At 39.7% G+C, this 27184-nt stretch overlaps 4 protein-coding genes and 1 long non-coding RNA gene across 6 annotated transcripts; 3 read left to right on the plus strand and 2 right to left on the minus strand.

The window, feature by feature from the left end:
* Positions 1-1626: 1626 nt before the first annotated feature.
* Positions 1627-2917, plus strand: LOC134745427 (uncharacterized protein DDB_G0286299). The gene has a single exon (XM_063679463.1). It carries the CDS (start codon positions 1721-1723, stop codon positions 2906-2908), a length of 1188 nt encoding a protein of 395 aa, XP_063535533.1. The 5' UTR covers positions 1627-1720; the 3' UTR covers positions 2909-2917.
* Positions 2915-3811, minus strand: LOC134745428 (thioredoxin, mitochondrial). Its single transcript, XM_063679464.1, has 2 exons — positions 3558-3811; positions 2915-3358 (listed from the first exon to the last, which is right to left on the minus strand). The coding sequence occupies exons 1-2, from the start codon at positions 3737-3739 to the stop codon at positions 3094-3096; spliced, it is 447 nt and encodes a 148-aa protein (XP_063535534.1). The 5' UTR covers positions 3740-3811; the 3' UTR covers positions 2915-3093.
* Positions 3812-4098: 287 nt separating this feature from the next.
* On the plus strand, positions 4099-13270 carry LOC134745430 (eukaryotic translation initiation factor 3 subunit L). The gene is made up of 11 exons (XM_063679466.1): positions 4099-4251; positions 4346-4447; positions 4596-4760; positions 8472-8695; positions 8908-9040; positions 9467-9607; positions 9958-10082; positions 10423-10585; positions 10890-11075; positions 11719-11952; positions 12792-13270. Exons 1-11 carry the CDS (start codon positions 4225-4227, stop codon positions 12924-12926), a joined length of 1635 nt encoding a protein of 544 aa, XP_063535536.1. The 5' UTR covers positions 4099-4224; the 3' UTR covers positions 12927-13270.
* Positions 13271-13305: 35 nt separating this feature from the next.
* Positions 13306-16402, minus strand: LOC134745429 (pentatricopeptide repeat-containing protein 1, mitochondrial). Its single transcript, XM_063679465.1, has 4 exons — positions 14867-16402; positions 14323-14495; positions 13845-14016; positions 13306-13569 (listed from the first exon to the last, which is right to left on the minus strand). Exons 1-4 carry the CDS (start codon positions 16337-16339, stop codon positions 13327-13329), a joined length of 2061 nt encoding a protein of 686 aa, XP_063535535.1. The 5' UTR covers positions 16340-16402; the 3' UTR covers positions 13306-13326.
* Positions 16403-16432: 30 nt separating this feature from the next.
* LOC134745431 (uncharacterized) lies at positions 16433-26966 on the plus strand. 2 transcript variants are annotated; one of them, XR_010128176.1, is made up of 4 exons: positions 16433-17113; positions 17492-17639; positions 21197-21512; positions 24410-26966. It is a non-coding gene; the product is annotated as an uncharacterized LOC134745431 (long non-coding RNA). The 2 variants fall into 2 exon arrangements; XR_010128177.1 differs by having other exon boundaries at positions 16433-17003.
* Positions 26967-27184: the final 218 nt, after the last annotated feature.

A 27184-nucleotide genomic window follows, 5' to 3' on the forward strand; every position in this document is an offset into this window, starting at 1 on the left:
CTTCTGACCCCCAGCACCCAGTAGTCTCAAACGCCAGGGGTAAAAATTAATAATTACCGGCCAGGTTCGCGTACTTATCCCGCTTTTTGACCGCTTTTTGAATCGTAAAATAACATATGACATACCGACGGACGATGAAAGTCCTGTGTACCCTTTGTTACACCCCAACCAGATTTGAAACACTAATTTTATATGGGAGAATGAATCTTCGCGGCTCGCGCCTACATTTTTCGATTTTACCGCACTTCTCTAGTAACAAAACTGGTTTTCTACACTTTATATCGTTTTCTGTCCTTATGAATAGATTGGACGGGCGGAGGTAATTATTCATATGATGATGATGGATTTCGCAAATATAATATGGTTCAAGTAAAAACTTTTTTTATTTTATTTTATAGTATTTATTTGTTGTTATAGCGGCCGTAGTACAAAACCACAGAAAATGTCCACTGTCCACCTATAGCGGTTATTGACATGGAGTCCGCTGACAGAGTGAAATATAGACGGACAAAAAGCATAAGCTTTGTAATAGGGTTCCGGTTGTCATCTTCAGGTACGACTATAAATAAATAAACATTTGATTGATCTGATCACTATACCTACTATAGTGAGTACATTCAGATACCTAGGGAGTCTTTTGCGGAGTGACAATCGTCTAGAGTCCGAAGTTTCCTCTAGGGTTGCCAAAGCTGCTGCGGCCTTTGGTGGATTGAACCAACGAGTTTGGAAATCACACGATCTTAGTCTTCACACAAAACTCGCCGTTTATGGAGCAATTATCCTGCCTCTGCTGCTCTATGCCTCGGAGACATGGTGTCTGTACAAAGGGGACATTAGACGTTTAGACACATTTCATCTACGATGTCTCCGGGCAATATTACGGGTGAGGTGGCAGGATCGTGTTCCAAACTCGGAGGTTTTACGTCGAACGGGCATACCAGGTATGGAGTGTCTGCTCATGAAAGGCCAATTGCGTTGGTGTAGGCACCTTGTGCGTATGGCACCATCGAGACTGCCTAAAACAGTGTTTTACTCTGAGCTAGCCTCTGGTAAACGCAAGGCTGGCGGGCAGTACCTGCGCTACAGGGATGTGGTAAAACGCCACCTGTCGGCCACCGGCATATCGTGCGAGTCGTGGGAGGAGCTTGCAACTCGGAGATCGGACTGGCGAGCTGCTGTCAATACGGGTCTTGATAACTTTGAACGCACCCGGCTTGAAAATCTTGACGCCAAACGACAGCTTTGAAAAACTCGGCCCAAGCCCTCCTACAACTACACCTACAACTCATCTGGACAGCTCTACTGTGCTTCGTGCTGTCGGACTTTTAAAAACAAATTTGGATTTACAAGTCACGCTCACGCCCATGCGCGTAATAGTTAATAAAAACCCTTTTAGAAATAATAATATACAAATAAAACGCTTGTCGGGATGTCGCTGTCGACGGATACGTCTGGGAGGACATCATCATCATCATCATCATACCTACTATATCAGTTAACAGTTTGAGGCAGATAATGTATTCGAACTAACTTCTTCACCAAAACATAACGTTCCATTATAAGCAGCATGCAGTAAATTCACAACTCGAACAAGATAATTCTTTAACATGGTAACTTTCTCAACTCAATGGCTTTTATGTCAATGTGAAATGTGACATAACCTAAAAATTCACAACGTTGTGCAAAGTAAACAGTGTTATTTATTATTTCTTAAGACAAAATGGGCAGGAAAAATAAAGAAAAGCGAAAACCCAAAGAAAAGGAAGATGGCCAATCAGACCAAACCGCAGCAGAACAGAAATTCAGTCAAAATGAGGATGAAGAAGAAATGGATGCACAAGCAGCGGATCCTGAGCCGGAGGAATTACCACACAAGCGAGAACATGGTGACGACTACTCCGATGTTGAAGACAAACCGAAAAGAAAGAAAAAGAAAAAACCAATAGTACCTACTAAAAACACGGGACCCAAGAAAGGCCAACATAAAGAAAAGCGAAAACACAAAAAAAAGGAAGCTGGCGAATCAGACCAAACCGCAGTAGAACAGAAATTGAGTCAAATTGACGATGAAGAAGACATGGATGCACAAGCAGCGTATCCTGAGCCGGAGGAATTACCGCACAAGCGAGAACATGGTATTGACTACTCCGATGTTGAAGACAAACCGAAAAGAAAGAAAAAGAAAAACCCAATAGTACCTACTGAAAACACAGGACCCCAGAAAGGCCAACATAAAGAAAATCGAAAACACAAAGAAAAGGAAGCTGGCGAATCAGACCAAACCACACAAGAACAGAAATTGAGTCAAAATGATGATGAAGAAGAAATGGATACACAAGCAGCGGATTCTGAGCTGGAGGTATTACTGCACAAGCAAGAGCATGCCGATGACGATTCTGACGTTGAAGATAAACCAAAAAGAAAGAAAAAGAAAAAGCCAGTAGTGCCTACTGAAAACACGGGACCCAAGAAAGGCCAAAAGTCGATCAGACAAATGAAGAGAGAAAAACATGCTGAACGCCAAGCCACTGCCCATGCCGTGGCCAAGGACGAACACAAAAACGAGTGCCTTAATTACCTGTCCCAATGGAAACACAATAGACAAAACTGGAAATTTATGAAAGCAAAACAAGTATGGCTCTTCAAAAACAAGTTCTCAACTTTGTTAGTACCGGATGCATCATGGCCCACACTATTGGAATACTTTGATTCAGCACAAGGCAACATTCGGAAACTGCTGCTAGAAGATGCGAATAAAATAATAAAGCAACTAGATGACTGGACAGAATCACAAAACAAGGAAAGTAGAGATGATGAAGAAACCGAGGAGACTAAAGCTGAAGCTGCCAAACCAGATGATAATGTTTATAAAAGAGCAAGGGACCTAATACAATGTTTACAAGAATAAAACCTGTTTTTATAATTTGTTGTTTATTTTGTTCAACTACACTTGGTAACGATAATTATAAATGTGTAAAGTCAGCATCACAGTTAACAATTAACAAGTTAATCTCATATCTACATTTAACAAGCGTATAGAGAACTGAAATTACCTGTGCTGCTGACTTTATCAGACTAGATGCACTACGTTATTTATGTATCAACTTCTTTCTTCCTGTCTTCAGTAGTGAACTGTTCAATCCACTTGCGAAGCTTATCAGTATCTTGAAGTCCAACAAGGCGTTGGAGTACCTTGCCATCTTTGATAGCCAACAAGACAGGAACAGAGCTCACTTCATAGTCTAGAGCTAGGTCCGTTTGTTCATCAATGTCAACTTTAGCGAGCACTACTTTTCCCTTTTTCTCGGATATAATAGACTCAAGACGGGGTGTGAGCATCCTGCATGGATTACACCATCTATAAATAAAGATAAAAATAATTAAAATTCCAATGTTTATCACATTGTTATCTACGTTATCTTAATATATTTTGGTTTGAACTATTAAAACAAAAACTGAACAAATAAATGCATAAAAATAAAAAAGCTTGAAGTATAAACATGTTATGATACTTATGCTTAAGCGGACAGTATTAAATATAAATAAAAATTACTCACGTAGCGAAGAAGTCAACGACGACTGGGACTTTGCTGTTGATTACTTTGTCTTTAAAATCGTCTGTGCTTTGGATCTTCACGATGTCGCCGTAAGCAGGAGTTACGGAAAAACTTCTGACAATGTTTGAGCTTTTCATGCTCAAAGCATTGCGAACAATGTTAGACACCTGATTCGTCAACATTTTTGTGCAAGAAGACTACTTCAGATAATTAAATAAATAAAAATGAAATGTATAAGAAATTAAGAATTTTAGTCTTTCATTTCATGAAATTATGAAATGTCAGAACTCACCAAGTGTCAAAGCCAGTCATATTATAGTATCAATATATTTTTTAAGTTTAATGCGTAATAATTTTCTTATTTATATTTAAGCTAAAACTCGAAAAATCCAATTTATTTTTAAAGTTATCATTTATACAAATAGTAATAAAAATTATTTAGCCTTGGCCTTGAATATATAAATGTCAAGCTGTTTGAGTTATACTTATAACTGTGCCTAACATACTATAAAAGTACGAAATAAATGGTCGTCAATGACTGTCAAACCGGTCCCTTCCTTTTAGCATTTTGCTGGTAGCAAATGTTCTCCGTGTACACATTATTTGGAAAACCCTAATCTGGGAAGCCTTTTTCATGATTATAATTGTGTTTTAATAATACAGAGCAATGTATTCTAGTGACGACTATAACGAGGTAAGAGAAATTCATGATCAAGTATTTCTAACCTTGCTATACGCTAACGTAAGCAAGGAGCCTAACCTAACGCAACAATATTTTATGTTTATAGGGAGGATATGAGTCCTACGGGGAGCATGGATATGAGCCCCATACCGGAGACCCTCAATATGATTTGGAGTACGATAGATCGTACTATAAGATGCCAGACATGGTAAGTTCTGTTCTTCTTGTAAAATGTATTTTAAATTTGAGCCATCGCATTTTTACATATCAGAATATGCTTAAAACATTATAAATAAAATAAAGAGATTTGTGTTTCCAGAAATAAACAATAATACATAAGGTTTATTTTATTCCAGGTTAAGAAATTCCTTGTGTACTTCCGGAATATGATAAACGAGGGTGTTACATACGAGATCTTGAATCTGTATGAAACCACGTTCCCCAAACTGACCGAGCAGTATTTTGAGAACACCCCCTGGCCTGATGAGAATGAAGTGGCACCCATTGTGGACAAAGATCATGTAAGTATTCTGTTGATAAATATGGATTTTGCTTGCACTTTATAATAAGGCCATTATTTTTATTTAATTGTATGGCATTATACAATAATAGTAACAGTTACAGAGAAAAAGAAAAAGCTGTTTGCATGCTGAGATGGGGCCATTTCGTGACACTTTATTTTCATGTTCTTTTAATGTATGTCTATTGTCTGTGTGTGTGTTTACGAATAAAGTATTCTATTCTATTCTATTCTATTCATATACCCCCTTATACATAAATGTGTACTAAAGTTGACAAGCCGCTAATAATCGTTTGTCCCTTTCCATCATACTGATATGTTGGAAATGGACAAACGATTATTAGTGGCTTGTCAACTTCAGTAGACGTTTATGAATATGGGTGTAATTATATAATTAATATGGTGCTTGCTCTGGTGTCCCTAGTGATGGGCGAGGGGAAGTTTCCATTATGGGAAACTTTCGGTAACGTAATTTTACAGAATATTCCGTAATTTTCTCCTGACGTGAAAAATAGGGAAATTTACATTTTTTGATGATTATATTGCATTATTCTTAGTGATATTACAAAAGGAAAAAATGATACCTATAAAAATATGTAATTAAAAATACCTAGTGTAGGTAACTAATATAGCTTTTAAGTTAATGTAACTAACCATATATGGATTTATGGGTCTGAAATAAAGAAATATTATGGTTTATGGTTATATTTAATACATATATCTAAGTTAGGGATCTTTTTCAGTCTCTCTCTCTTTAGCCTTTTTCTACCCTTTGGGAGTAGGCCTCCTTCATTTTGCGCCATTCGTCGCGGTTCTGTGCGACTTGGAGCCACTGTTTCCCCGCAGTCTTCTTGATGTTGTCGTCCCAACGCATCTGGGGTCTACTTTGAGGATGCTCTTCCCCCCATGGTCGCCACTCGAGTAGTCGTTTGCTCCACGAATCGGTCTTTCGTGCTATATGACCAGCCCATTCCCACTTCAAATTGGCTACGCGTTTTATAACATCATTGACTTTGCTCTGTTGTCTCAGCCATTCATTTGTTATACGGTCTCTCAATGTGATCCCCGCAAATATTCTCTTTAACGCCCGCTGGGCAACGCTCAATTTACGTAGTATATCTTTGGTGAAAACCCAGGTTGCAGCTCCATAAGTGAGAACAGGCAGGATACATTGGTCAAATATGCGAGCTTTTTGTTCGGCCTTAAGGTTCATTTTGAAGGCAAAATCAAGTTTCCTAGAGTTTTTCATTATTTTTCTAGCTATACTTTCTTATATTTGTATAAAATTTAAGTATCATAAATAAATCTAAAGAACTGCGGGTCAAAAATTTTGTTTTGACCTCTAGTATGCGCGTGCCAAACGGCTAACCTGTACATCGATTTGCGGTTTTTTAATTCGAACGGGTTACACTAACAGCAATGTTATTTATAGACCATATTTCCATAATAAAACATAAATTACCAAGGAAATTTCCCTGCAATTTATAAGAATATTACGGTAATTTATGAAAATTTACGAAAAATTAATGAAATGATCCCGGTTTTAATGTAAGGATAAGGATAACCTTGTATTTCTAAAATATTACATCATTAGAAATAATCTAGTTTCTATACAAAAAACACGCACTTTTAGATAAATTGCCAGTTTTGGTAATGTTACCGTAACATTACCGAGAATATTCTCTCAATCGGAATAATTCTCGGCGATTTCCCGTCACTAGGTGTGCCTACTAAGGCATAGGTACTAATAAAATAAAATAAAGTTTAAATAAAGAATAAAAGTATGAAAAATTTATTTCTTATTTTAAAGCTTGTTGGTGTGTCATTTTATAGTTGGCATTTTCTAAGGTGATTTTTTGAGCTTACACTCGTCTGTTAAACAAAATGTACCTATTGTTTCTTTTACACAGCGGCTCTTACTGCTACTAACTCCATCATAAGTGAACAAAAATAAATCTTATCATTCTATTTATATGGTGCAAATTCATGTAACAGCTCAGAGATAACATGTTTTGTTATCTACAAGTATGAAACACATTATACATGCAGCCCACCAGCCAATGTTTAATTAATGTCATATTGCCAGGGGTGCGTTGCCTGCAGAGGTCAGAATTTTCTCTATTGGGCCCGCCTATATTTCCGGAAGGAGTCGGTTCTGCTCTGGAGGAGAAGAGGTTGGCTTTAGTTAAAGCCCAGGCGCACCTCAGCAATCTATCGGCGCACGTCTCGCTAGTTCTTCTGCGGAACTGTTTCGCGATGCCTAGTCAAATCACGTACATTTTGAGAATGTCTCCCACCTGGATGTTTGAGGATGATGTTGCGAAGTTGGATGACGCACTGAAGTTAGCGTTAGAGTCTATTTTAAATGTGCATCTGAATGGGACGCAGTGGACGCAGGCACTCTTCCGGTGCGTCATGGTGGGCTTGGGATCCGTCGGTGTCGTGAGGTAGGCGTGGTGGCTTTCCTTGCCTCAGGGCATGGGACTTTGGGGCTAGTCACTCGTATATTGTCTTGCAATGGTGGCAATCCCCAAATACCTTTTGCTGCTGAAGCATATCTCAAGTGGTCCTCTATTTGTCATGGTACTGAACCGCCAAGCAATCCTGCCACTCAAAGAGGTTGGGATGACATATTGTGTAAGAAGGTGGTTACGGATTTGCTGAGCGAGGCAGTCGGCTCTGATTTAGCGCGCCTCAAGGCCGCATCTAGGTGTGAGTCAGGAGCATGGCTTCATGCATTACCTTCCCCCCAGTTAGGCACGCTGCTGGATAATGATTCTTTAAGGATTGCGGCTGCCTTACGGTTGGGTTCGAAGGTTTGCGAGGTGCATAGATGTATATGTGGAGCCATGGTTCAGGAGGACGGACACCATGGGCTTAGTTGCCAGAGGTGCGCTGGTCGTTTTTCGCGTCACCACGCGATAAATGAGGTAATTCGCAGGGCTTTGGTCTCAGCCAACGTTCCCTGCGTCCTGGAGCCTCCGGGTTTGTGCCGTTCGGACGGCAAAAGGCCAGATGGTCTTACGTTGGTTCCTTGGCAGAAGGGCCGGTGCCTCTTATGGGACGCAACGTGTGTTAGCACCTTTGCCCCGTCCCATCTGAATCACACCATCAGTACTGCTGGTTCGGCTGCGGAGTATGCAGCCAAACAGAAGCATATAAAGTACTCTGCCTTGGAACCGACGTATGAGTTCATACCGGTGGCGGTGGAGACTGCAGGATCTTGGGGTGCGGAGGCTAAGAAGTTTGTGTGGCAATTGGGTCGACGACTAAGAGAAAGGGGTGGCGATCCTCGCTCCGGATCGTATCTGGTCCAACAGATCTCCTTGGCAATTCAACGGGGCAACGCTGCCAGTGTCATGGGGACTTTTGAACCGGCTACGGTCCGAAGTGGGGACTTGGCCTAGTTTAAATTAGTGTTTAAGATTGACAAAGCCTGTTGCGGATTATATCATTTGTTAGTAGGTGACGAAGCCTGTAGCTGATTTATTGTTGTAAGCACTTGACGAAGCCTGCGTTGCAAAAAAAAAAATGTAAAAGTTAATTAATAATGTTGATTCTGTAAATAATGAAATAAAAGACATTATATTAATGTCATTAAAGGGTCTAGGAAAAAGATGAAATAATGAAATTTAGTCGCGTTAGACCCGTTAATGACATTAATTATGTGTACAGTTTGCCAACCTAACTATAATATGAACATAACTTTCAGGTGTTTATGATTCTGTACACGGAGCTGTACTACCGCGACATCTACGCCCGCGTTCCTGGCGGGCCGAAGCCCGAGCAGCGCTTCCAGTCGTTCTACAACTACTGCGACCTGTTCAACTACATCCTGTCCGCGGAGACCCCCGTGCCACTCGAGCTGCCCGACCAGTGGCTCTGGGAACTGATTGACGAGTTTGTCTACCAATTCCAGTCGTTTGCGCAGTATAGGTAAGAGACTTCAGTTAATCCCGTGAATTTTGCCCAAATCCTACTAGTACAAAAGCCCATGCAGTGCTTTCAGTCGTTCTACAACTACTGTGACTTGATGTTCAAGTACAAGCACTTATGGTCTGTTAAGTATGTTTCTGCTAGTAGGTATATTTGAAAATACCAAGTTACAACTACAACTAAGCACGTAATTTCTTTCTCGATTTGTACAGGTCCCGCACGTCCAAGTTGAGTCAGGCAGAGATAGACGCGCTCAACACGGAGAACAAGGCGTGGAACGTGCTCTGCATCCTGAACGTGCTGCACTCTCTCGTGGACAAGTCCAACATCAAGCGCCAACTTGAGGTACAACCACATTACGTCCATTCTCGTACAGGTCCCGCACCTCCAAGTTGAATCAGGCAGAGATAGACGCGCTCAACACGGAGAACAAGGCGTGGAACATAGCGTAAACTCTTTTCTCCGCGAACATGCCGAATTTACTTGTACACAGACTGAACATACACCGCTTGTTTAGATATTTTTAATTTACACAACCCAAGGCGTAAACGTGGACGCAACTGAAACAAGCGGTCGCGCTTCGTTCCACACTAATCTTTCATATGTGTGTTGTGGTCAAAAATCGTGGGTTAGCCTCGGTGAGCAGAATAAATTTAAAAGTTGGGTAAAAATTCGATCACACACAAGAGATTAAATTAGTACAGGAACGCCGATGTGCGATTTGTCTTAACATGCTCCATCTTATTGTTGAGGATCAGTGTATTGTCGCAGGTGTACGCGGCGGGCGGCGACCCCGACTCCGTGGCGGGCGAGTTCGGGCGCCACTCGCTGTACAAGATGCTGGGCTACTTCTCGCTCGTGGGGCTGCTGCGTCTGCACTCGCTGCTCGGAGACTACTACCAGGCCATCAAGGTAGCTCCTCTGATGGTGGACTTTCGTTATCTACCTGTCTATGATGTCTATCGCTCTTGCATATTCAAAGGATAGAGAGGCAGATAACAAAATTACAATTTTTGATCTTCGTAGTCCTCTGAAGATGGCCATAGGAACTCGAATTAAACCAGATCAACTTCGTAGAATTCAACATTGTGAACAGAATGTTTTTTTAGTAATTTGTAGATCACTCCGCTCAGGTACTTTTCTCAACAAGTTTACTGATACATTCATAGTATTCATACACCACTCTGTAATCTATAGGTATAAGTTTTTACCAAAAATACAAAGTAAAAGTTACTAAACCGTCTTCTATTCACCAACAACAGGTGCTGGAGAACATCGAGCTTCACAAGAAGTCGCAATACTCGCACGTGCCTGCGTGCCAGATCTCCACCTCCTATTACGTCGGCTTCGCATACATGATGATGCGCCGCTACGCTGATGCCATCAGGTACGAATCGTAATTTACTCATTTATTTACATATCGTTTCTTACACTTCTATTTAACTTATTATTGAGATATAGGGGAGACATCTGGATACGAGACCCTGGAAAAACAGTGACTATATTTTTAGTTTTTTTATTTGAATTTCTCAATGCGCGTCCAGATCTGGCAAAGACTTCAGCGCGCCATTCGCCAATCATTAGCTTTAGGATCCCTAACTGAACACGTTCCTTCCAGTGAGTCACGAATTGCGCGCACAAAATTTACCATATCTGGACGCACGTTCCAAGTAATGGTTCAGAATTGTTTGTAATAAATGTAATAATAATTATGTGTTTGTTCTAAGGACCCTGTCCTCAGCCCTGCTGTACATGCAGCGCACCAAGCAGCTGTTCTCCACGCGCTCGTACCAGAACGACCAGATCAACAAGCAGACGGAGCAGATGTACCACCTGCTGGCCATCTGCCTAGTGCTGCACCCGCAGTGCGTCGATGAGAGTATCCAGCAGGTACGGAACCTGGACTCAGAATGTAATTTATCTGTCATTGCCAAAACTACAGTGTCGATTTACCTATTGACTGAAGTGACTGTAAACAACTTACTGCCCTCGATACTGTCTTTGCTACTATCGTCACAGTCGGCAGCTTTTGATGTAGTTTTTTTGTCAAATAACCTGAAAGGATATCCAAATCTATCCTATTTGTTAAAAACGTGTCTGTGACAGTAAGGCGGCTGTGTCACTCAAACAATGGCCAAAAGTTGTATTAACATTCGGCCAGGAATTCTTAATAATTCTCATCGAATGTTTCCAGGTACTCCGCGAGAAGAACTACCACGAGAAAATGTTCAAGATGCAGTACGGCGACCTGACCGAGTTCGAGAGCTGCTTCACGTTCGCCTGCCCAAAGTTCCTGTCGCCCTGCCCGCCGCCCATCGAGCCCGGCTCCAACTACGGCAAGGACGCCGTCAAACTCCAGACCCAGGTGTTCATGGACGAGGTCAGTTCTACAGTCGCAGCCTGCTACACCGCCTGCCCCAACTTCCTGTCGCCTCCCCTTTCTAGGCATAATAATGTACTTACTGACCGCTATCGAGGTAGCGTGCTATAGCTCTAGAAAATATTTCCACCTGTTTTTGGTAAACTGTCAAAGGAAAACTTCATATAGTGAAAATCGTGTTACGCCCAAACCAGTATCCCTTTTGATAAATTGGCTTATTAAGTTTGTGTTATATTATCAAGAATTTGTTTTTGTATAAGTTAAAGACGAATTAGAGAATGAATGGTAAGATGGTAGGGACAGTTTTATTTTTAAAATAATCTGGAAACTGGAAATGTGTATCTTTCTAGCACCAATGGCACTGCTGGTGCTGGCGGACTGGTCACCGACAACGCTAGACCATACAGTAGTTTTGATTTTGAGATCTCGATGCAAATTCTCGTTTTCGATGCACCACAGGGCTTTAGTGACAATACGTAGTTTTTATTTATTGGAAGCTCTGTAGTGTTCCTAGATTGGATTTTGAGGCTGTCCCCACAACTGGGTGGCATGTCCATATTGGTTTTAGTATGCACTTGTAAAGTAGTAGTTTGTTGTTTAGGCTTAGTTGACAGTAATATAAACAGTATTTATCGCACCCCAGGTCCGGCAGCAGAAGATGCTGCCGACCATCCGCTCGTACCTGAAGCTGTACACGACGCTGCCGCTGGTGAAGCTGGCCGCCTTCATGTCGGCGGCGCGCGGCGGCGAGCGCGACGCGGCGCGCGAGCACGCCGCGCTCGCCATACACCTGCTGTGCTTCAAGCACAAGATGAAGAACGTCGTCTGGTCCAAAGGCCCGAGTGGGCTGGATGGCAAGTTCCAGAGCGGCTCCGAGGTACTGACACCCTCTTTTCATGGTTCCATACCCAAAGGGGTAAAACGGGATCCTATTACTAAACTTCCGCTGTCCGTCTGTCTGTCACTAGGCTGTATCTCCATGAACCGTGATAGCTAGACAGTTGAAATTTTCACAGATGATGTATTTCTGTTGCCGCTATAACAACAAATACTAAAAAAATGTGCTGAACCCTCGGTGGGCGAATCCGATTCGCACTTGTCCGGTTTTTGGTTTGTATTATGAAAATGGAAACCGTCCTAGACAAATTTTCTTTTACGGACGGTCCGCGTGACACTTAAGTTAGTTATCCGAGGACGATGTCGTGGTCAGGGTGAAGTGGAGAAGGTTAAGCAGGAAAGCTGACCCCACCACCATGTGGTATAGATAGCTAGAAAGAGAGAGAGAGAGAGATTGGATCAAATTTCAGTAGTAAATTTTGGATATTACATTTGGTGTTAACCTTGTGGACGCCAATGACGGATATATCGGCACCGCAGGTTCAACGCCAAAAACGGATTAATTGGTCAAAAACCACAGACCAACATAGACCTACGTGCATGTGCATAAAGTTCAATTTCAGTTTTGACACTGGTGACGTGGCGTCCGAGTGACAGCTTTTGTGTTTGACACGGCGTCGAAAAGGTTAATAAACTAAACTAAAGGGGCCCACTGACTATCACTCCGCCGGACGATATCGGCCTGTCAGTTGTTCGGAACTGTCAAATTTTTGTTCTAACTGACAGGTCGATATCGTCCGGCGGACTGATAGTCAGTGGGCCCCTTAATAATAAACTCGATCTATCATTGGCATGAGACTAAACAAAGGTCTTTTCCAGCTGGACTTCTACATCGACAACGACATGATCCACATCGCGGACACGAAGGTGGCGCACCGCTACGGCGACTTCTTCATCCGCAAGATCCTCAAGTTCGAGGAGCTCAACCGCAAGCTCCACCACATCAAGATTTAAATCCTAACTATAACATTAGGGTAGACAGCTCTATTCGTGACGTTTTCAATTAAAAGGTACCACATTGTCGCTTGCCATAAGGACGAAATTGGATTGTATCTTTATACAAATAACTTGTCAGAGCGTCCTTATGACATGCGACAATGTGGTACCTTTGATTGAAAACGACACATTTTAGGACCCAAGAGGCTCGTCAAGCTACACAAGCTGCATTTTACTTTACAATCTGAATGAGTTTTGGATGCGGGTTCTAATTCTAAGTGCCAATGACTGAGTTGTTTACCCATTATGCAAACATCAATCATCTTGCTTTACGATTCTCAATAGTACCCACAAAATGTACTTGTAAGCTATTTTGTAAAAGGAATAAACATCAGAATACAACTCATGTTTTATTTGATCACAGCTTTGGTGTATATTTAACAAATCTCCTGTCCCTCTTGAAAAATCTCTTCGGTTCCTTGATGGTAAAGTTCTGATGCTGAACGGTCTCTGGATAAGGTTCCTGGAACTGTTTCCAAGGGTGCTCTTCAGTAAGGGTTGAGTCTATGTCAAATTGCTTCAGCCATTTGTTATAGTGTTCTGCAAACTTCTTGAAGGATTTTGCGAACTCTGGAGAACATTTGTAACTGCCCTTCGCGGTCTGCAATTGAAAAGAAGATAAACAAAGAGTAAAAATTATTTCAACAAAGTAATAAAATATATATCAAAACGTAAGTTTTAATAAATTAAATATATATTCTGTGATCAAGTGTAGCTCATTCATAGGCCTAACAAAAATATTACACCGTTACCGTGTTAGTTTTAAAAATTAAAAATATTACAAAACAAATTTTATATGTAAGTCTTATATTATTTTTGACTAAATTTGAGGTTTAAGGTTAAGAACGTTTATGCTGAGCATTCAAAATTATTTACCTTTCGCGTTTTATCAGTACACTTTTCAATAAACGATTCCAGGTGTTTAATAAATAATCCATTAGGTTTTAAATTTTCGTCATTGACATATTTCAATATGTATGTTGTGTACTCAAACTGGCAAGCTGCAGTGCCTTGTCTCATCATAGTGCCCAGAATTTCTATATTCACCCTGTAACAATAACAAAGTTAAATCAAATAGTAAACTTGTATTTATTTTTATGCAAGGCTTCTGCAACTGGGCTGGATGTATGGATAATCTTTTTCTTACACTGCGGCTATCATTAGGTATGTAACTCGATTGTCAAGGCTTTGTGTAGGTTTCATCTATTTTTAATGATGATGGTACAGTCAGCTGCAGAGATAGCATACATTTTTTTTGCAGGGGTGCTCAACTATTTCTTCACTAATTAAAAGATGACAAGATGTGTGGTCAGGTGCACTAGCCCCATTTGTGTTAAAAAGCTTTATTAATTACTTAAGTTGTTCTTCTTTCATTTCAGCAAGAAGACATTCAGCTTTTTCCTTTGTATCACAAGCCATTGCCAGCACCCCATAAGTCATGATGTTCTTCTTTAGTTCATATTTCTTCTTTAGGCCATACTTCCTTTTACGCCGTTTTGTCTCCTTCTCTATCATTTCCTTTATTTCCTGTAATAGAGACATGATTAGTTATGTATTTGAATAACAATATTTTATATTAGTTCATCTTAGTTGTGTGCACTGTACTTACTATGCAGTTAAAAATACAGCAGCAAAATGCTATCATTTCATGGCAATTTTTTGAACAAATTTGTTAGCAATTTAAAAAAGTAATATTGATGGTTCATTACATACTTTTCTTTAAAAAGAGAAATTAAATAAAAAAATGTCCCAAAATTAAAAAAAATGTCCCTATTTTTTTATTGTCTGGATGGAAAGTGTTGAAGAACCTGAATAAAAAAGATATGTAATGTGTAAAAAATTGCTTTAAAGAGGATGTAGCATGTGTTTTGCCAAAAAATGGATAATATTGCACTTACAAAAGCATCAATGTAATCTGATCTTAGACATCTCTTCTTAATAAGCATATTGTAAAAATCTATATCAGCTATGACTTCCGAAGAGTTCATTGTTTCAAGTAGTTTTAGTTCTGCTTCTTTATTTTCTTCCAATAATGGCAACATTTGCGTAAATGTCTTTATATCCGGCTTCACTGAATAAACTGCCATTTCCTTTAGAAAATCATCTTGCCCACCAACAACAGCAAATTTGTCTTGAACAGACTGAATTTCCTTTAATGCTAGCACCTGCTCCATTTTTAATGACCTGGAAAGGAGATTAGGTGTTGTTCTTTCATCAACTTTGGGCAACGTTTGGATACTCTTATTCACAATTTCTATAGGCATATCCTTATTTTCAATATGAGATAATGCATTTTCTTTTAAATCAGTATTTGGAACCTCATAACTTATATCTAAATCTTTATTGGTGTTATCAACAGTATTTTCTAGTAATTGTTTCCTTTTGGGATTCCTGTTCCCAGCTTCAGGGCTTGAATCTTGCTGAACTGCACTCAATATTACAGTATTTGGTATGATATGGTCCTGAATCATTCCAATTAGCTCATGAATTTCTTGTGTTGTGCCTAACTCACAGTCTTTAACACATTTCAGCATCAGATTAAAAGAGAATATGTTTGGTTTCTCCCTCATTTTCAACATTTTCCTCCAAACAACCAGAGCATGCCTTAAACCACTATTTTTGTCAGATATACAGGCTTGTAGAAGATGGTTGAATGTGTGTACTCTTATTTTGATTTTCTTTGATATCATTTCATCAACAATTTGAAACGCCGTTGGTAAGTCTCCACATCGACCAAATGCCTTGATCATAGCATTATAATTTGTTAAGTTTGGTTCTATCCCCTTCTCGACCATTAGTGTCCTGAGATGTTGGGCATGTTTAAGGCCATTTTCGGGCCATGGACTATTAGCACAGGCATTGAACAAGCATGTATATGTATCACCAGTGGGCTTCAAGGCCCGACGCTTCATATCATTGAATAGTTTGAAGGCTTTCTTAGTATATCCTACATCAGCACAAGCCCCAATTAGTATGTTGTAAATGTAGTTTTCAGGTGTCGCCCTATCTTCCTTCAGCATTCTTACCTCTAAAACGTCTATAGCTTCTTTTATTCTTTTGTGTTCCAAATACTGCTTAATCAAATCAGCATACTGTTTTGTTGTCAAAATCTGGGATTTGAGTGGTCGAGCTTGCAAAAACTTATCTTCCTTAATATCTCCTTCATCTTCCAGGAGATCTTCATGATTTTTTTTACCGGCAAGAGTGCCAAAAGTGTCTGGGTCTTCCAAATATATGAAATTATTTTCAGTTCGGAATTCTTTACGTTTGATAACTTTGTTTTGCAATGCCTCTGTATGACAATTAACGTTCCGCGGAATTAATGCAGCGTTCCTTACAAGGCGTATTAGTTTCCAACACTGAAGAGCCATAATTAAATAAAAACTAACGCATAACTTTGATATTAAACAAACACAAACATAACCTAACCATACTAACACACACGGGAACCGCTAATACACAGCCAAATAATGCTCAACCCAAGAATGTACAGCCCAATAATTGGCGTCCATGATGTACGTCTATTATTGGGTCGTGTATTATTGGGTTGAGCATTCTCGGTCCGCGCAGGCTTGGTCCGGGGCGATAATACGAAGCCACTCTTTTCACAGGGCAATAATGTACGACCCAATAATACGCGTCCACTAATTTGAGTCCTTGGCTTTCAAATATTGGGCTGCGCATTATTGGCACACGTCGAGAAAGCCCGACCCAATAATGTACGACCCAATAATAGGAAGCCAAAAACCAGAGACATTCTTTTTTTTAAGAGAGCTGTCAAAATTAGTAGGGACGTTCTGACTCGAGCTCGTGACAGCTTAAAAATAATCGGTTTTTTCTAGTGACATCTTTCAGTGACATTGACAGTATTGACACTTGTTTGGTTTACAATTTGTTATAATTTTTTAATTTTTTGCAACAAAAGTCCTAATATTTTTCCGTACTTAATGTCTTCATTATATACAAGTATGCAAGAAATCATGGCAAGAGATCCTTAATCGTTTTGGAATTAAATGAATTCTAAAAGCAGTAGAGGTAGGTACGGAAAAAATATTAATTAATGGAGAACCTTTGTCCGGTGAACAAGTAATGAATTTGCTAGGTTTTTTCACTCCGTGGTCAGCGTGGAGAAGCCAAAGTTGGAGGTAAGTGGCAGCGAGCACCGAAAACAGCGCGGCGCGGGTTCAGGTTGACAGGCTAGAGACGTGCGGCGAGCCCTTCAACAACTTAAGCCAAAAAAAATCTTCTGGTCCGGATGGACGCGCGTATTCAAGGACTGTAGAATGGTGCTGGCGGAGCCGCTATTGCACATATTGTTAAATACGGTCTGTCTCAAGCTAGAAGTATTCCCAGAAATTTGGAAAATTTCTTGAGTGATTACCAGTACCAAAAGGAAGTACGGCTAGCAATCTTCTTAGTCATGTAGCACCACTGATACTGCTTAATTTGACTTTTAAAAAGCTTTCGATCTTGTAAAACCAAAGCTTGGTAACTTTGACACCCCACATTACTTTTTTTTGCAGACTACATGAGGCACAGACAGCAGTATGTAGATTATGAAGGGCACAGATTGAAACCAGCAGTGACATGGGCCATTTGTTCAATAGAATATCTTGGTTTATCGAAATTGGCTGAGACAGCAAGGTGCAGGTCTCTGGAAAATATATTAGGGTGAGTCCATTGTTTGTGTAAGAATGTCCCTGTAATGTATGGACTGGGTCACTGGTCAATGGGTCAAACACCATCAAAAACTAGATCTTAAGAGCAAAAAATTTGTGTTTGTAGGTTCAGCAAAACTACAAAAGGATACATATGTTGGTGCATCCCCTTTATACAAAGAAACATAACACTTACAAAATATGTATGCTCTAATTATACTGCATAGATGTAAATAAAAATAATAAGTACTTAATAATTTTATTTAATGATAATTTATAATGGTCATGTAACAACATTGTTAATGACTTAAGGTCAATGTGGGGCAGACTGGTATATCAACATATGGCCCGCCTGATGTTAAGCAGTTGCTGTAGACTATGGATGCCTCTCTCCTTCTTCTAGAGTATGTGTACAACTGCAAGATTTAAAAGGATCAAAAGAGCTTGTAGTCATACTGAGTGTTACCCCTGATCCATTGCACCCAGCAGCACTCCAGGTGTTCCAGGTCTTGAGTTGCATCTATCATACACTACCAGCGGCACGTTAAGTGTTAGAAGAAAAGAGAAGAGACGGGAAGAGAAGAGATGAGAACCCCCTTACACTCTTACGGGATGATTTTGGAAATAAAACCTGTTCTACAACCTTCCTCGCAACTAAAAATATTATCTCCATGCGAATTTCATCGACATAATATGTACTTACATACATCCGTTTTAATAGTTTTCCATACAAATTTCCACCCCCCTTTTCACCCCCATAAGGGATGATTTCTGAGGTGAGAACTATCCTATGTCCTTCCCCGGGAATCAAAGTATCTCCATACCAAATTTGATGTAAATCGGTTCAGTGCTTATTGATTCCCCCACAAATTTCCACCCCCCTTGAGGGTGATTTCTGGAATAAAAACTACCCTATGACCTTCCCTGGGACTCAAAAAATCTCTATGCCAAATTTCAACTAAATCGGTTCAGCAGTTTAAGCGTATGGAGGTAACAGACAAACAGACAGACTTTCGCATTTATAATATTAGTATGGATGATAGAACCCTATGAAAGAAATACAATTGTGTACTATAATTGTAATTTAGTATCTTGCCTATTATTTCCAATCATTCCAATCAAAGCTTTGACCCATGTCATCCAGAAAAAAAAATCTTTTCTATAAGACGATTTTCGTAGCAGTGTACGAGTACCTACCTAGTCCATCATTCGGACTTTGTTGTTGATTGTTGACCAAATACTTGGTTTTGGTTGTTTGTTTGAGGCTCTAAATGATAGTGCCGCCCATGACAAACCAAGTTCGGTCAAAACTCAAAAATCAACAAATCCAAATGATGGACTACTAGTACACTCTGAGACGAAAAACGTCTTATAGAAAAGTTTATATTTTTCTGGATGGATGGGTTTAGAATGTTTAGATGTAAAGTTTTGATTGGTAATAATAGGCAAGATACTAAACTACATGAAAAAAAATAGCTTTACCTCTTCCAAAAGTAAGTTGTGTCCAATAACCCTTACTTTTTAAATGTCTCGTTTTAGGTAGAGGTATACCTACAATGGTTTTTATTGAAGGTACACTGAAGCGAAGGTACAATATAACTACATACATTTTGCTTGAAATAATACGAGATTTCATAAGTCCACCCGCCAACCTGACGTCAGGTTTTGAGCCTTGTTTTGAGCTTAGGTCGTTTTAGGGATAGATATACTGATTTCTATTAAAGGTTTATTTATTTTTTTATTTTATTTATTAAAGAGGAGAGCTTGTTACGGTAAACACAAATAGACAAGAATTTTTGGAAGGTCCTCCAATCCTAAAAGCTGAAATAGAAAAGGCAATCAATACCATGAAGGACGGAAAAGCTGTTGGACCCGATGGTATATACTCGGAAATGTTAAAGTTATTGGATGAGACAAGCATGCAAATTTTAGTTAGACTTTACAATGACATTTACGACACAGGACAGCTTCCAGAAGATTGGCTCAAATCCACATTCCTCCCATTACCCAAGAAAGTGAACGCAAAAACATGCGGAGATCATAGATTAATAAGCCATATGAGTCATGCACTAAAAGTATTTCTGAAAATCTTACACATGAGAATATACAATAAAATAGATAAAAATATATCAGAAACTCAGTTTGGATTCAGAAGCGGGTTGGGAACGCGAGAGGCTTTAGTAGCAGTGCAGGTCTTGATTCAGAACAGCTTGGAATTCAGCAAAGATGTCTACGCATGCTTTATTGACTTTGAAAAGGCATTCGACAACGTGAAACATGACAAACTAATGCAAATACTCAATAAAACGGATGTAGACGGCAAGGATCAAAGAATCATCAGGAACCTGTACTGGAATCAAACAGCCAACATAAAAGTAGGAACATCAAGCGAGCAACGTCGAACGTCGAAAACGAGCGACCTCAATATCCTAAAAGGTGTAAGACAAGGTTGTATTCTGTCACCGCTGTTGTTCAACCTTTATTCAGAATCTATATTTCAAGAAGCTTTCGAAAACGTGAAAACTCAGATATGCCGATGATACCGTTATTCTTGCCCACTCAATGGACGAACTTCAGCAGCTACTAGATCGTCTCAACTCTGTAGTAGAAGAATACGGCCTCAGAATGAATATAGCGAAGACCAAATGCATGATTGTGGGTAAGAATGTAACTGAACCGACCTCATTGACTATAAACGGTAATATAATAGAAAGAGTTAAATGTTATAAATATTTGGGTAGCTCACTTAATGAGAAATGGGATCCAGAAAAAGAAATACGCATCAGAATAGAAATTGCCAGAAGTACGTTAATGAAAATGAAGAAACTTTACACAAATAAGGATATTAACTTAAAGTTACGATGGCGCATGGTCAAATGCTACGTGCTGTCGATATTTCTCTATGGTGTCGAAGGGTGGACCATTAATAAGATTATGGAGGCTAAGATCAATGCATTCGAAATGTGGTTATACCGAAGAATGTTAAAAATTTCCTGGAGAGACAAAGTTTCAAACATTGAAGTTCTGAATAGAATGAACAAAAAACTTGAACTTTTGACCACCGTAAAGACAAGGAAAACCTCATATTTTGGACATATCTATAGACACGACAAGTATAACATAATTCGTAACATCTTGGAAGGGAAAATCGACGGCAAAAGGAGCAGAGGAAGGAGAAAGCTAACCTGGATAGACAACATTAAAAGCTGGTCCAATATTAATGACACTGCCAGTTTGTCTAGACTGGCACAGGATAGAACCAAGTTCCGTAAGATGGTCGCCGACATCCGCTGAGGATATGGCACAGCAAGAAGAAGAAGATTTTATTTATTTAAATGTGATTATATTTACAGAGGTACACTGAAAGTACAATATAACTGCATACTTTTAGTGCGGTAGGTATAATGCAAGATATATATCAACCCGCCATCCTGACGCTCACCAGTAGTGTAGTGATATTAGTCAATTGCAATATTTGCAATGTAGTTATGAAAGTAAATACAAGTTCATGTTGCACTGATAAAATCACTTTAAACGACGATTCTAATGGAAATTTACCTCAAATTTCAGGAGCTGATACAGGCAGTGTTGGCCGAAACGTTAATGCAATTAACCATTAACCAGTACAAACTGAACCGTAAACTGTAACTGTCCGTTACGGTTTACGGTTCAATTTGTACTGGTTAATGGTTAATTGCAATTAACGTTCGGCCAACACTGGATACAGGCAGCCAGAATGAGTCTCTGCTGAGTCGCCGTCTGACGTCTTCGTGCCAGGTGCCAGTCGCCAGTTGCAGGGGAAGATGCGAATAGTTATACAAGCGAGCATGATGACGTCTCTCAAAAACTGATAGACACAATACTCTTACTCGCCTTGTTACCAGAGGTAGGTATTACTCAAGTTCACGGGGTAGATTACAGGTGTAGTGCATAATCCTTTACCATTTTGACGACCGGCTTGGTTGGCCTTTTTTTTTTTAACGGACTACCGTCTAAAACCACCAACGAATATCGACTCCGCCTTGTAGAGGAGCGCCGCAGGATCACTATCAGCATTCGACTGCGCCCCCGGCAGCCGGTTGAGCCGGCCCATGGGGGCTTGGTTGGCCTAGTGGGTGGTGATCCTGTCTATGAAGTCGATGGTCCTGAGTTCGAATCCCGATAATGTCCCGAGTGATGGGCACAGCTATTTGTACCTGAGTCATGGATGTTTTGTATGTGGGATTAGTCAATCTGTGTAAGAATGTCCCTGTAATGTTTATTAATTTATTTATCGTATTTTCACGGAAACGTACGAACGTGTCATGCTATTTCAGTCAGTCTTGACTGAAGTAGCATGACGAATACCAACGTTTCCGTGAAAATACGATGATAAAGGATTACAAACACAAAAACAAATCTTTATTTACCGATGTACGCCGAAGTTACAAGTCACAATAGGTACAAATGTAAGCCAATATATCAAACGAAATTATTCATACAGATTATTAATTATACATATTCATTATTCATTACAATGCGATCGTAACATTATAAGTTAACACAGCGTGTATTAAGTACATTGATAACTTATGTGTACGGTAGTTCAAAAAACTTCTCGACGCTGTACAAAGCTAAATTTAGGAGCCACTTTCGCAGTCTACATTTAAAAAAATAGCTGTGGATGCTGCATCTCTGACCGCTGCGGGTAGTCTGTTATACACGGACGGGCCCATAATGTACGGAGGACGCTCTGACTTTGAAAGCTTGTGTTTAAGGCCCATTTACATGGTGCGAGTTTCTCGCCTCGACCATGCGATTATCGTAGCACGAAAAAAAATATGGCATGATGTAAACTTTACGTACGATATCGTACAAGTAGGGGCGATAATCTCCTCGCCTTTGATGATTGGATGTCTCCGTGTAAACAAAACTTAAATGCGAGAATCGTATTTCGAGTTTATATGCTTTTCAGTCGTCATCATGAGTGCATTGCAAGAGGCTGTTATTACTAATATTTACATTATACGTATACCTAGTGGTAAATGATTAGCAACTAATCACTTAAGTTGACTGGCAAAACTCGTATGAAAATCGGCTCGGACCGATTCGTGCGAGTTCGTGCGATACTCGCACGTACGTGAAAAAATGTCATACGAGAACGAGTTTAGACGAGTCGAGAAATCGTAAGCAAATATCTCTCTAGAATGCGGCTCCTCGTGTAAACTATTTCGCCTGGCGATAATCTCCGTGCGAGTATCATCGAATGACATTATCGTAGGCGAGTTTATATTTCTCGCATGAATGTAAACATTTTTATACGATACTCGCCTAGCTATTATTGCATACGATAATGTCATACGATTTCTCGACCCAAAACGTGCGAGAAACTCGCACTCGAGAATCGGCCGCACGGGCCCACACCTCGGCACCGTTTTTTTTCAATTTATTTAGGTACACAAACAGCCACTACAAGTAATACATATTATACTAATTACTACAATGTCTACAATATGTGTGGCCCACACCGCTTACCACTAATTAACATGAATAATGTTCATTCAGAGTCAAACTAATCACCGTCAGTCTTAAGGACTACCGGTGTCAACAACAACATAGAATGGTTGATTATGCATAATATGTTGGGTAGGTACTTGGAATACAGTGTAAGAAACTAAAAGAAGTACTTAGTTTGTAGGGAGTGTTAAAACATCAATAATACGTTTTTTATATAAACACTTAAACGACAACCAAAATCATCAAGTGTATTAAAAGAAAAGGAGTAAAAACCGGCCAAGTGCGAGTCGGACCAGCGCACCGAGGGTTCCGTACATTACATCATTTAACAATGTATTTTTTATGCGAAACGTGAGTGAAAGGTAAATTGCGGTTTACGATTTATGACGTATTAAAAAAAACTACTTACCAGATCTCGTTCAAACCAATTTTCGGTGGAAGTTTGCATGTATATCATATATTTTTTTCAGTTTTATCATTCTCTTATTTTAGAAGTTACAGGGGGGGGGGGCACACATTTTACCACTTTGGAAGTGTCTCTCGCGCAAACTATTCAGTTTAGAAAAAAAATGATATTAGAAACCTCAATATCATTTTTGAAGACCTATCCATAGATCAAACACGTATGGGTTGGATGAAAAAAAAATTTTGAGTTTCAGTTCCAAGTATGGGGAGCCCCCATAATTTATTGTTTTTTTTATATTTTTGTGTGAAAATCTTAATGCGGTTCACAGAATACATCTACTTACCAAGTTTCAACAGTATAGTTCTTATAGTTTCAGAGAATTAATTAAAAATATTCTGTGACATACGGACGGACAGACAGACAGACATGACAAATCTATAAGGGTTCCGTTTTTTGCCATTTGGCTACGGAACCCTAAAAACGGGACCCTATTACTAAGACTCCGCTGTCCGTCTGTCTGCCCGTCTGTCTGTCTGTCACCAGGCTGTATCTCATGAACCGTTATCGCTAGACAGTTGAAATTTTCACAGATGATGTATTTCTGTTGCCGCTATAACAACAAATACTAACGACAGAATAAAATAAATATTTAAGTGGGGCTCCCATACAACAAACGTGATTTATTGCCGTTTTTGGCATAATGGTACGGAACCCTACGTGAGCGAGTCCGACGCGCACTTGACCGGTTTTTAAATTAAAATGAATTCTTGTAAAAACTATACACGGCTATTATTTAAATAAATTAAAAGTTTTTGACCAAATCCACCAACACTGTCCGCAATCACGTCTACTGCATCTGATACCGATCCTATCATTTACAGGCAACCTCCAGCAGCAGTGGGACCAGCGCGGCCCCCTGCGCCCCCGCCCCGTCCCTCGCCCCTGCAGAGCGGACACCAGCGCCCTCTACAACTCTACCGGCGCCCGCCGTGTCTCCACCTTCTTCAAAAACGACAACCGGTGTTAGATCTCCAATTGACATGACAATACGATGGACCTAGCTAGGCTAACATTTTTATTTTACCTTTTTATCTCTGTATATTCCCAAGTCCCCAAGGGCACAGATGGGAATATCATAATATAGATTACTCCCATCCCCGTCCGCGCCCCCGCCTGATGTGTGGCGGCCGTCACGTGAAGCCTTGACAAATGTGAATACAACCGTTGCCGCCATAACAATAAATACTAAAAACAATAGATAATGGTACGGAACCCTTCGTGCGCGAGTCCGACTCTCACTCTCACTTTCACGACTTTTCTTTCTAAGATTATTTTGATTGGTTTGTCTACCAATTAATTTCTGTATAAATCAGTACCTATAACAAAATTCTTGCCCTTTTTATTTCCCAATTTATAATCTAATTATAGTCTTCATCTTCTCAAATCATTTTTTAGCCTAAGAATACATTATAAACCTAAGTAATCTGTTAAACAAAAACCATTGTCTTTATTGTGACGGGCTCTAAGCTTCCAACTTGGGCACGTGGCAAAGCAACAATGCCGTTTAAAAAGCAACTGAATCGCGATAGTACTATAGTTCAAATCTTTTTGACAGCTCATTCAAGATAACACGGTTGCGTAATGTGGATGGTTCGGTCGACCACCCCGATATAGGCGAGAATACACAGCGCTCGTAAGATTTCAACTTTAGTACTATCGCGATTCAGTTGCTTATTAAACGGCAATGTTGCTTTGCCACGTGCCAAAGTTGGAAGCTTGGAGCCCGTTACAATAGAGACAATGGCTTTTGTTTATAGATCCAATCATATCAACTGAGCTAATGCACTCACCTGTACTAACAATGGCATCGTATTATTACAATACTATTATCCGCTTTTGTTCTCGTAGCCGCCACGCCAACTAGTTACTTACAAAATAAGTTAGAAGTGCATTGCATGTATATTCAATTTTCACATCACCAATTCGAAAAAGGGTTTTTTCTTCCCTGCTAGGAGGGATCAAAGTGGCACTTTTCTTCCCTGCTAGGAGGGATCAAAGTAACACTTTTCTGTTCTAGGACACTATTTAAAAACAATTGCACATTATTTTTTTAGCTTAAATAATATTTTTAAACATCATAATTACCTCATAGGTGATGTGAAAAGCAGTATGTGTCACATGGTAGCAAAATTATTTCCATCTTGGGCGTAACACACTTGAATCCCTCACTACGCTCAGGATTCTACTTTAGAATCTTCGTTACTCTCGGGATTCTATTATAGAAACCTTCGCTTCGTTTAAGATTCAATGTACGCCCTCGCCGTAAATATGTCATTTTGCTCCCTTGTAACACAATCTACTATTTTAACCTTATTCCTTGTTGAATGGGGTTAAAATGGTCTAAAATAAAAACATGTTGTAACATATGGTTTTCTACAGAGTGCATTCGTTTTGGGTGTCGACGGTTGTAAAATGCAAATAAAGTTATGTTAGCCATTATTTAGTTAGTGTATTTTGTAGCCTATTTAAAAAATAGAGTCGTTAATCTATACTAACATATCAAGGCGGTTATAATCTGCTTTTACTACGAGGTAGTTATCCTAATTTGTGGTTTACCACTTAATGGCATTGTATTCTTGAGACTCTTTGAGTAAACAGGTAAGTGCATTAGCTCAATTGATATGATTCCATCTATAACAGATTATTGACTTGGGCGAAAAAAACATTTGAGAAGATGAAGATTATTTGTGATGCGTATAGTTTTATATTACTTACCTTTGCCTTCTTTAGCTAAACGGAAAAAGTGGCCGCCATTTGCCGTTTAGATGATGAAGCAAAAAAACGGCCAAGTGCGAGTCGGACTCGCACACGAAGGGTTCCGTACCATTACGCAATAAACGGCAAACGGCCCCATTATTTTTTTTTGTTATTATAGCGGCAACAGAAATACATCATCTGTGAAAATTACAACTGTCTAGCGATCACGGTTCACGAGATACAGCCTGGTGACAGACAGACAGATGGACAGTGGAGTCTTAGTGATAAGGTCCACAAATTGCCCTGTCCCGGCCTCTGCAATAATGTACTATTTCTCAAACATGCAATGAAATATTGATATTATGTTCTTCATATTAGGCTGGAAAGTATCACGTCTCGGGTGCGGCCAGACGAGAGGAATTTAATTAAATTTCGTACATAGTTGCAGACCTAGGCCGGAAAGTAGCTCTTTTTAACCGACTTCAATTTCATAGAAGGAGGAGGTTCTGTATTCGGTTGTGGCTATTTTTTTTTTTAATTTCCATTTCACATATATTTGTGACACAGCATCATGGCATTCAGCCATTAAAAAAAAAATTGAAGCAATACTTGCTTTTTGGTTCATTATGACATTCTGTCAATACGCCTATTAAAAAAATAAAATAAACGATGTTTGCTATACTTTACAGTTTTATTTATATAAAATTGACATGAACATAATAAATTAATAGACCGAACTCTCAGTGAAGTTCCGTTTGCAAAAATTGCGGACCGCAGTTTGACTTCTGATCCGTGTAGTGGGGTCCTTCGTCGCTCCTAGAAACCCGATGTTGACCGAGGTTACCCCCACTAGCTTTTTGAATTTCCCCCTTAAGATTCTCATTCTGCGCTGCTGCAGT

This window comes from Cydia strobilella, chromosome 11 (genome assembly GCF_947568885.1).
Source record: "Cydia strobilella chromosome 11, ilCydStro3.1, whole genome shotgun sequence".
Lineage (NCBI taxonomy): Eukaryota > Metazoa > Arthropoda > Insecta > Lepidoptera > Tortricidae > Cydia > Cydia strobilella.

Coding starts and splice junctions, on each gene's coding strand:
- LOC134745429 (XM_063679465.1), bottom strand. CDS start 16,339: ATGGCTCTTCAGTGTTGGAAACTAATACGCCTTGTAAGGAACGCTGCA. Junction 14,496..14,866: donor CAGATTACATTGATGCTTTT/GTAAGTGCAATA, acceptor TCTCTATTACAG/GAAATAAAGGAAATGATAGA. Junction 13,570..13,844: donor GTACTGATAAAACGCGAAAG/GTAAATAATTTT, acceptor TTTCAATTGCAG/ACCGCGAAGGGCAGTTACAA.
- LOC134745428 (XM_063679464.1), bottom strand. CDS start 3,739: ATGTTGACGAATCAGGTGTCTAACATTGTTCGCAATGCTTTGAGCATG. Junction 3,359..3,557: donor GTCGTTGACTTCTTCGCTAC/GTGAGTAATTTT, acceptor CTTTATTTATAG/ATGGTGTAATCCATGCAGGA.
- LOC134745427 (XM_063679463.1), top strand. CDS start 1,721: ATGGGCAGGAAAAATAAAGAAAAGCGAAAACCCAAAGAAAAGGAAGAT.
- LOC134745430 (XM_063679466.1), top strand. CDS start 4,225: ATGTATTCTAGTGACGACTATAACGAG. Junction 4,252..4,345: donor CTAGTGACGACTATAACGAG/GTAAGAGAAATT, acceptor TTATGTTTATAG/GGAGGATATGAGTCCTACGG. Junction 10,586..10,889: donor TCGATGAGAGTATCCAGCAG/GTACGGAACCTG, acceptor GAATGTTTCCAG/GTACTCCGCGAGAAGAACTA.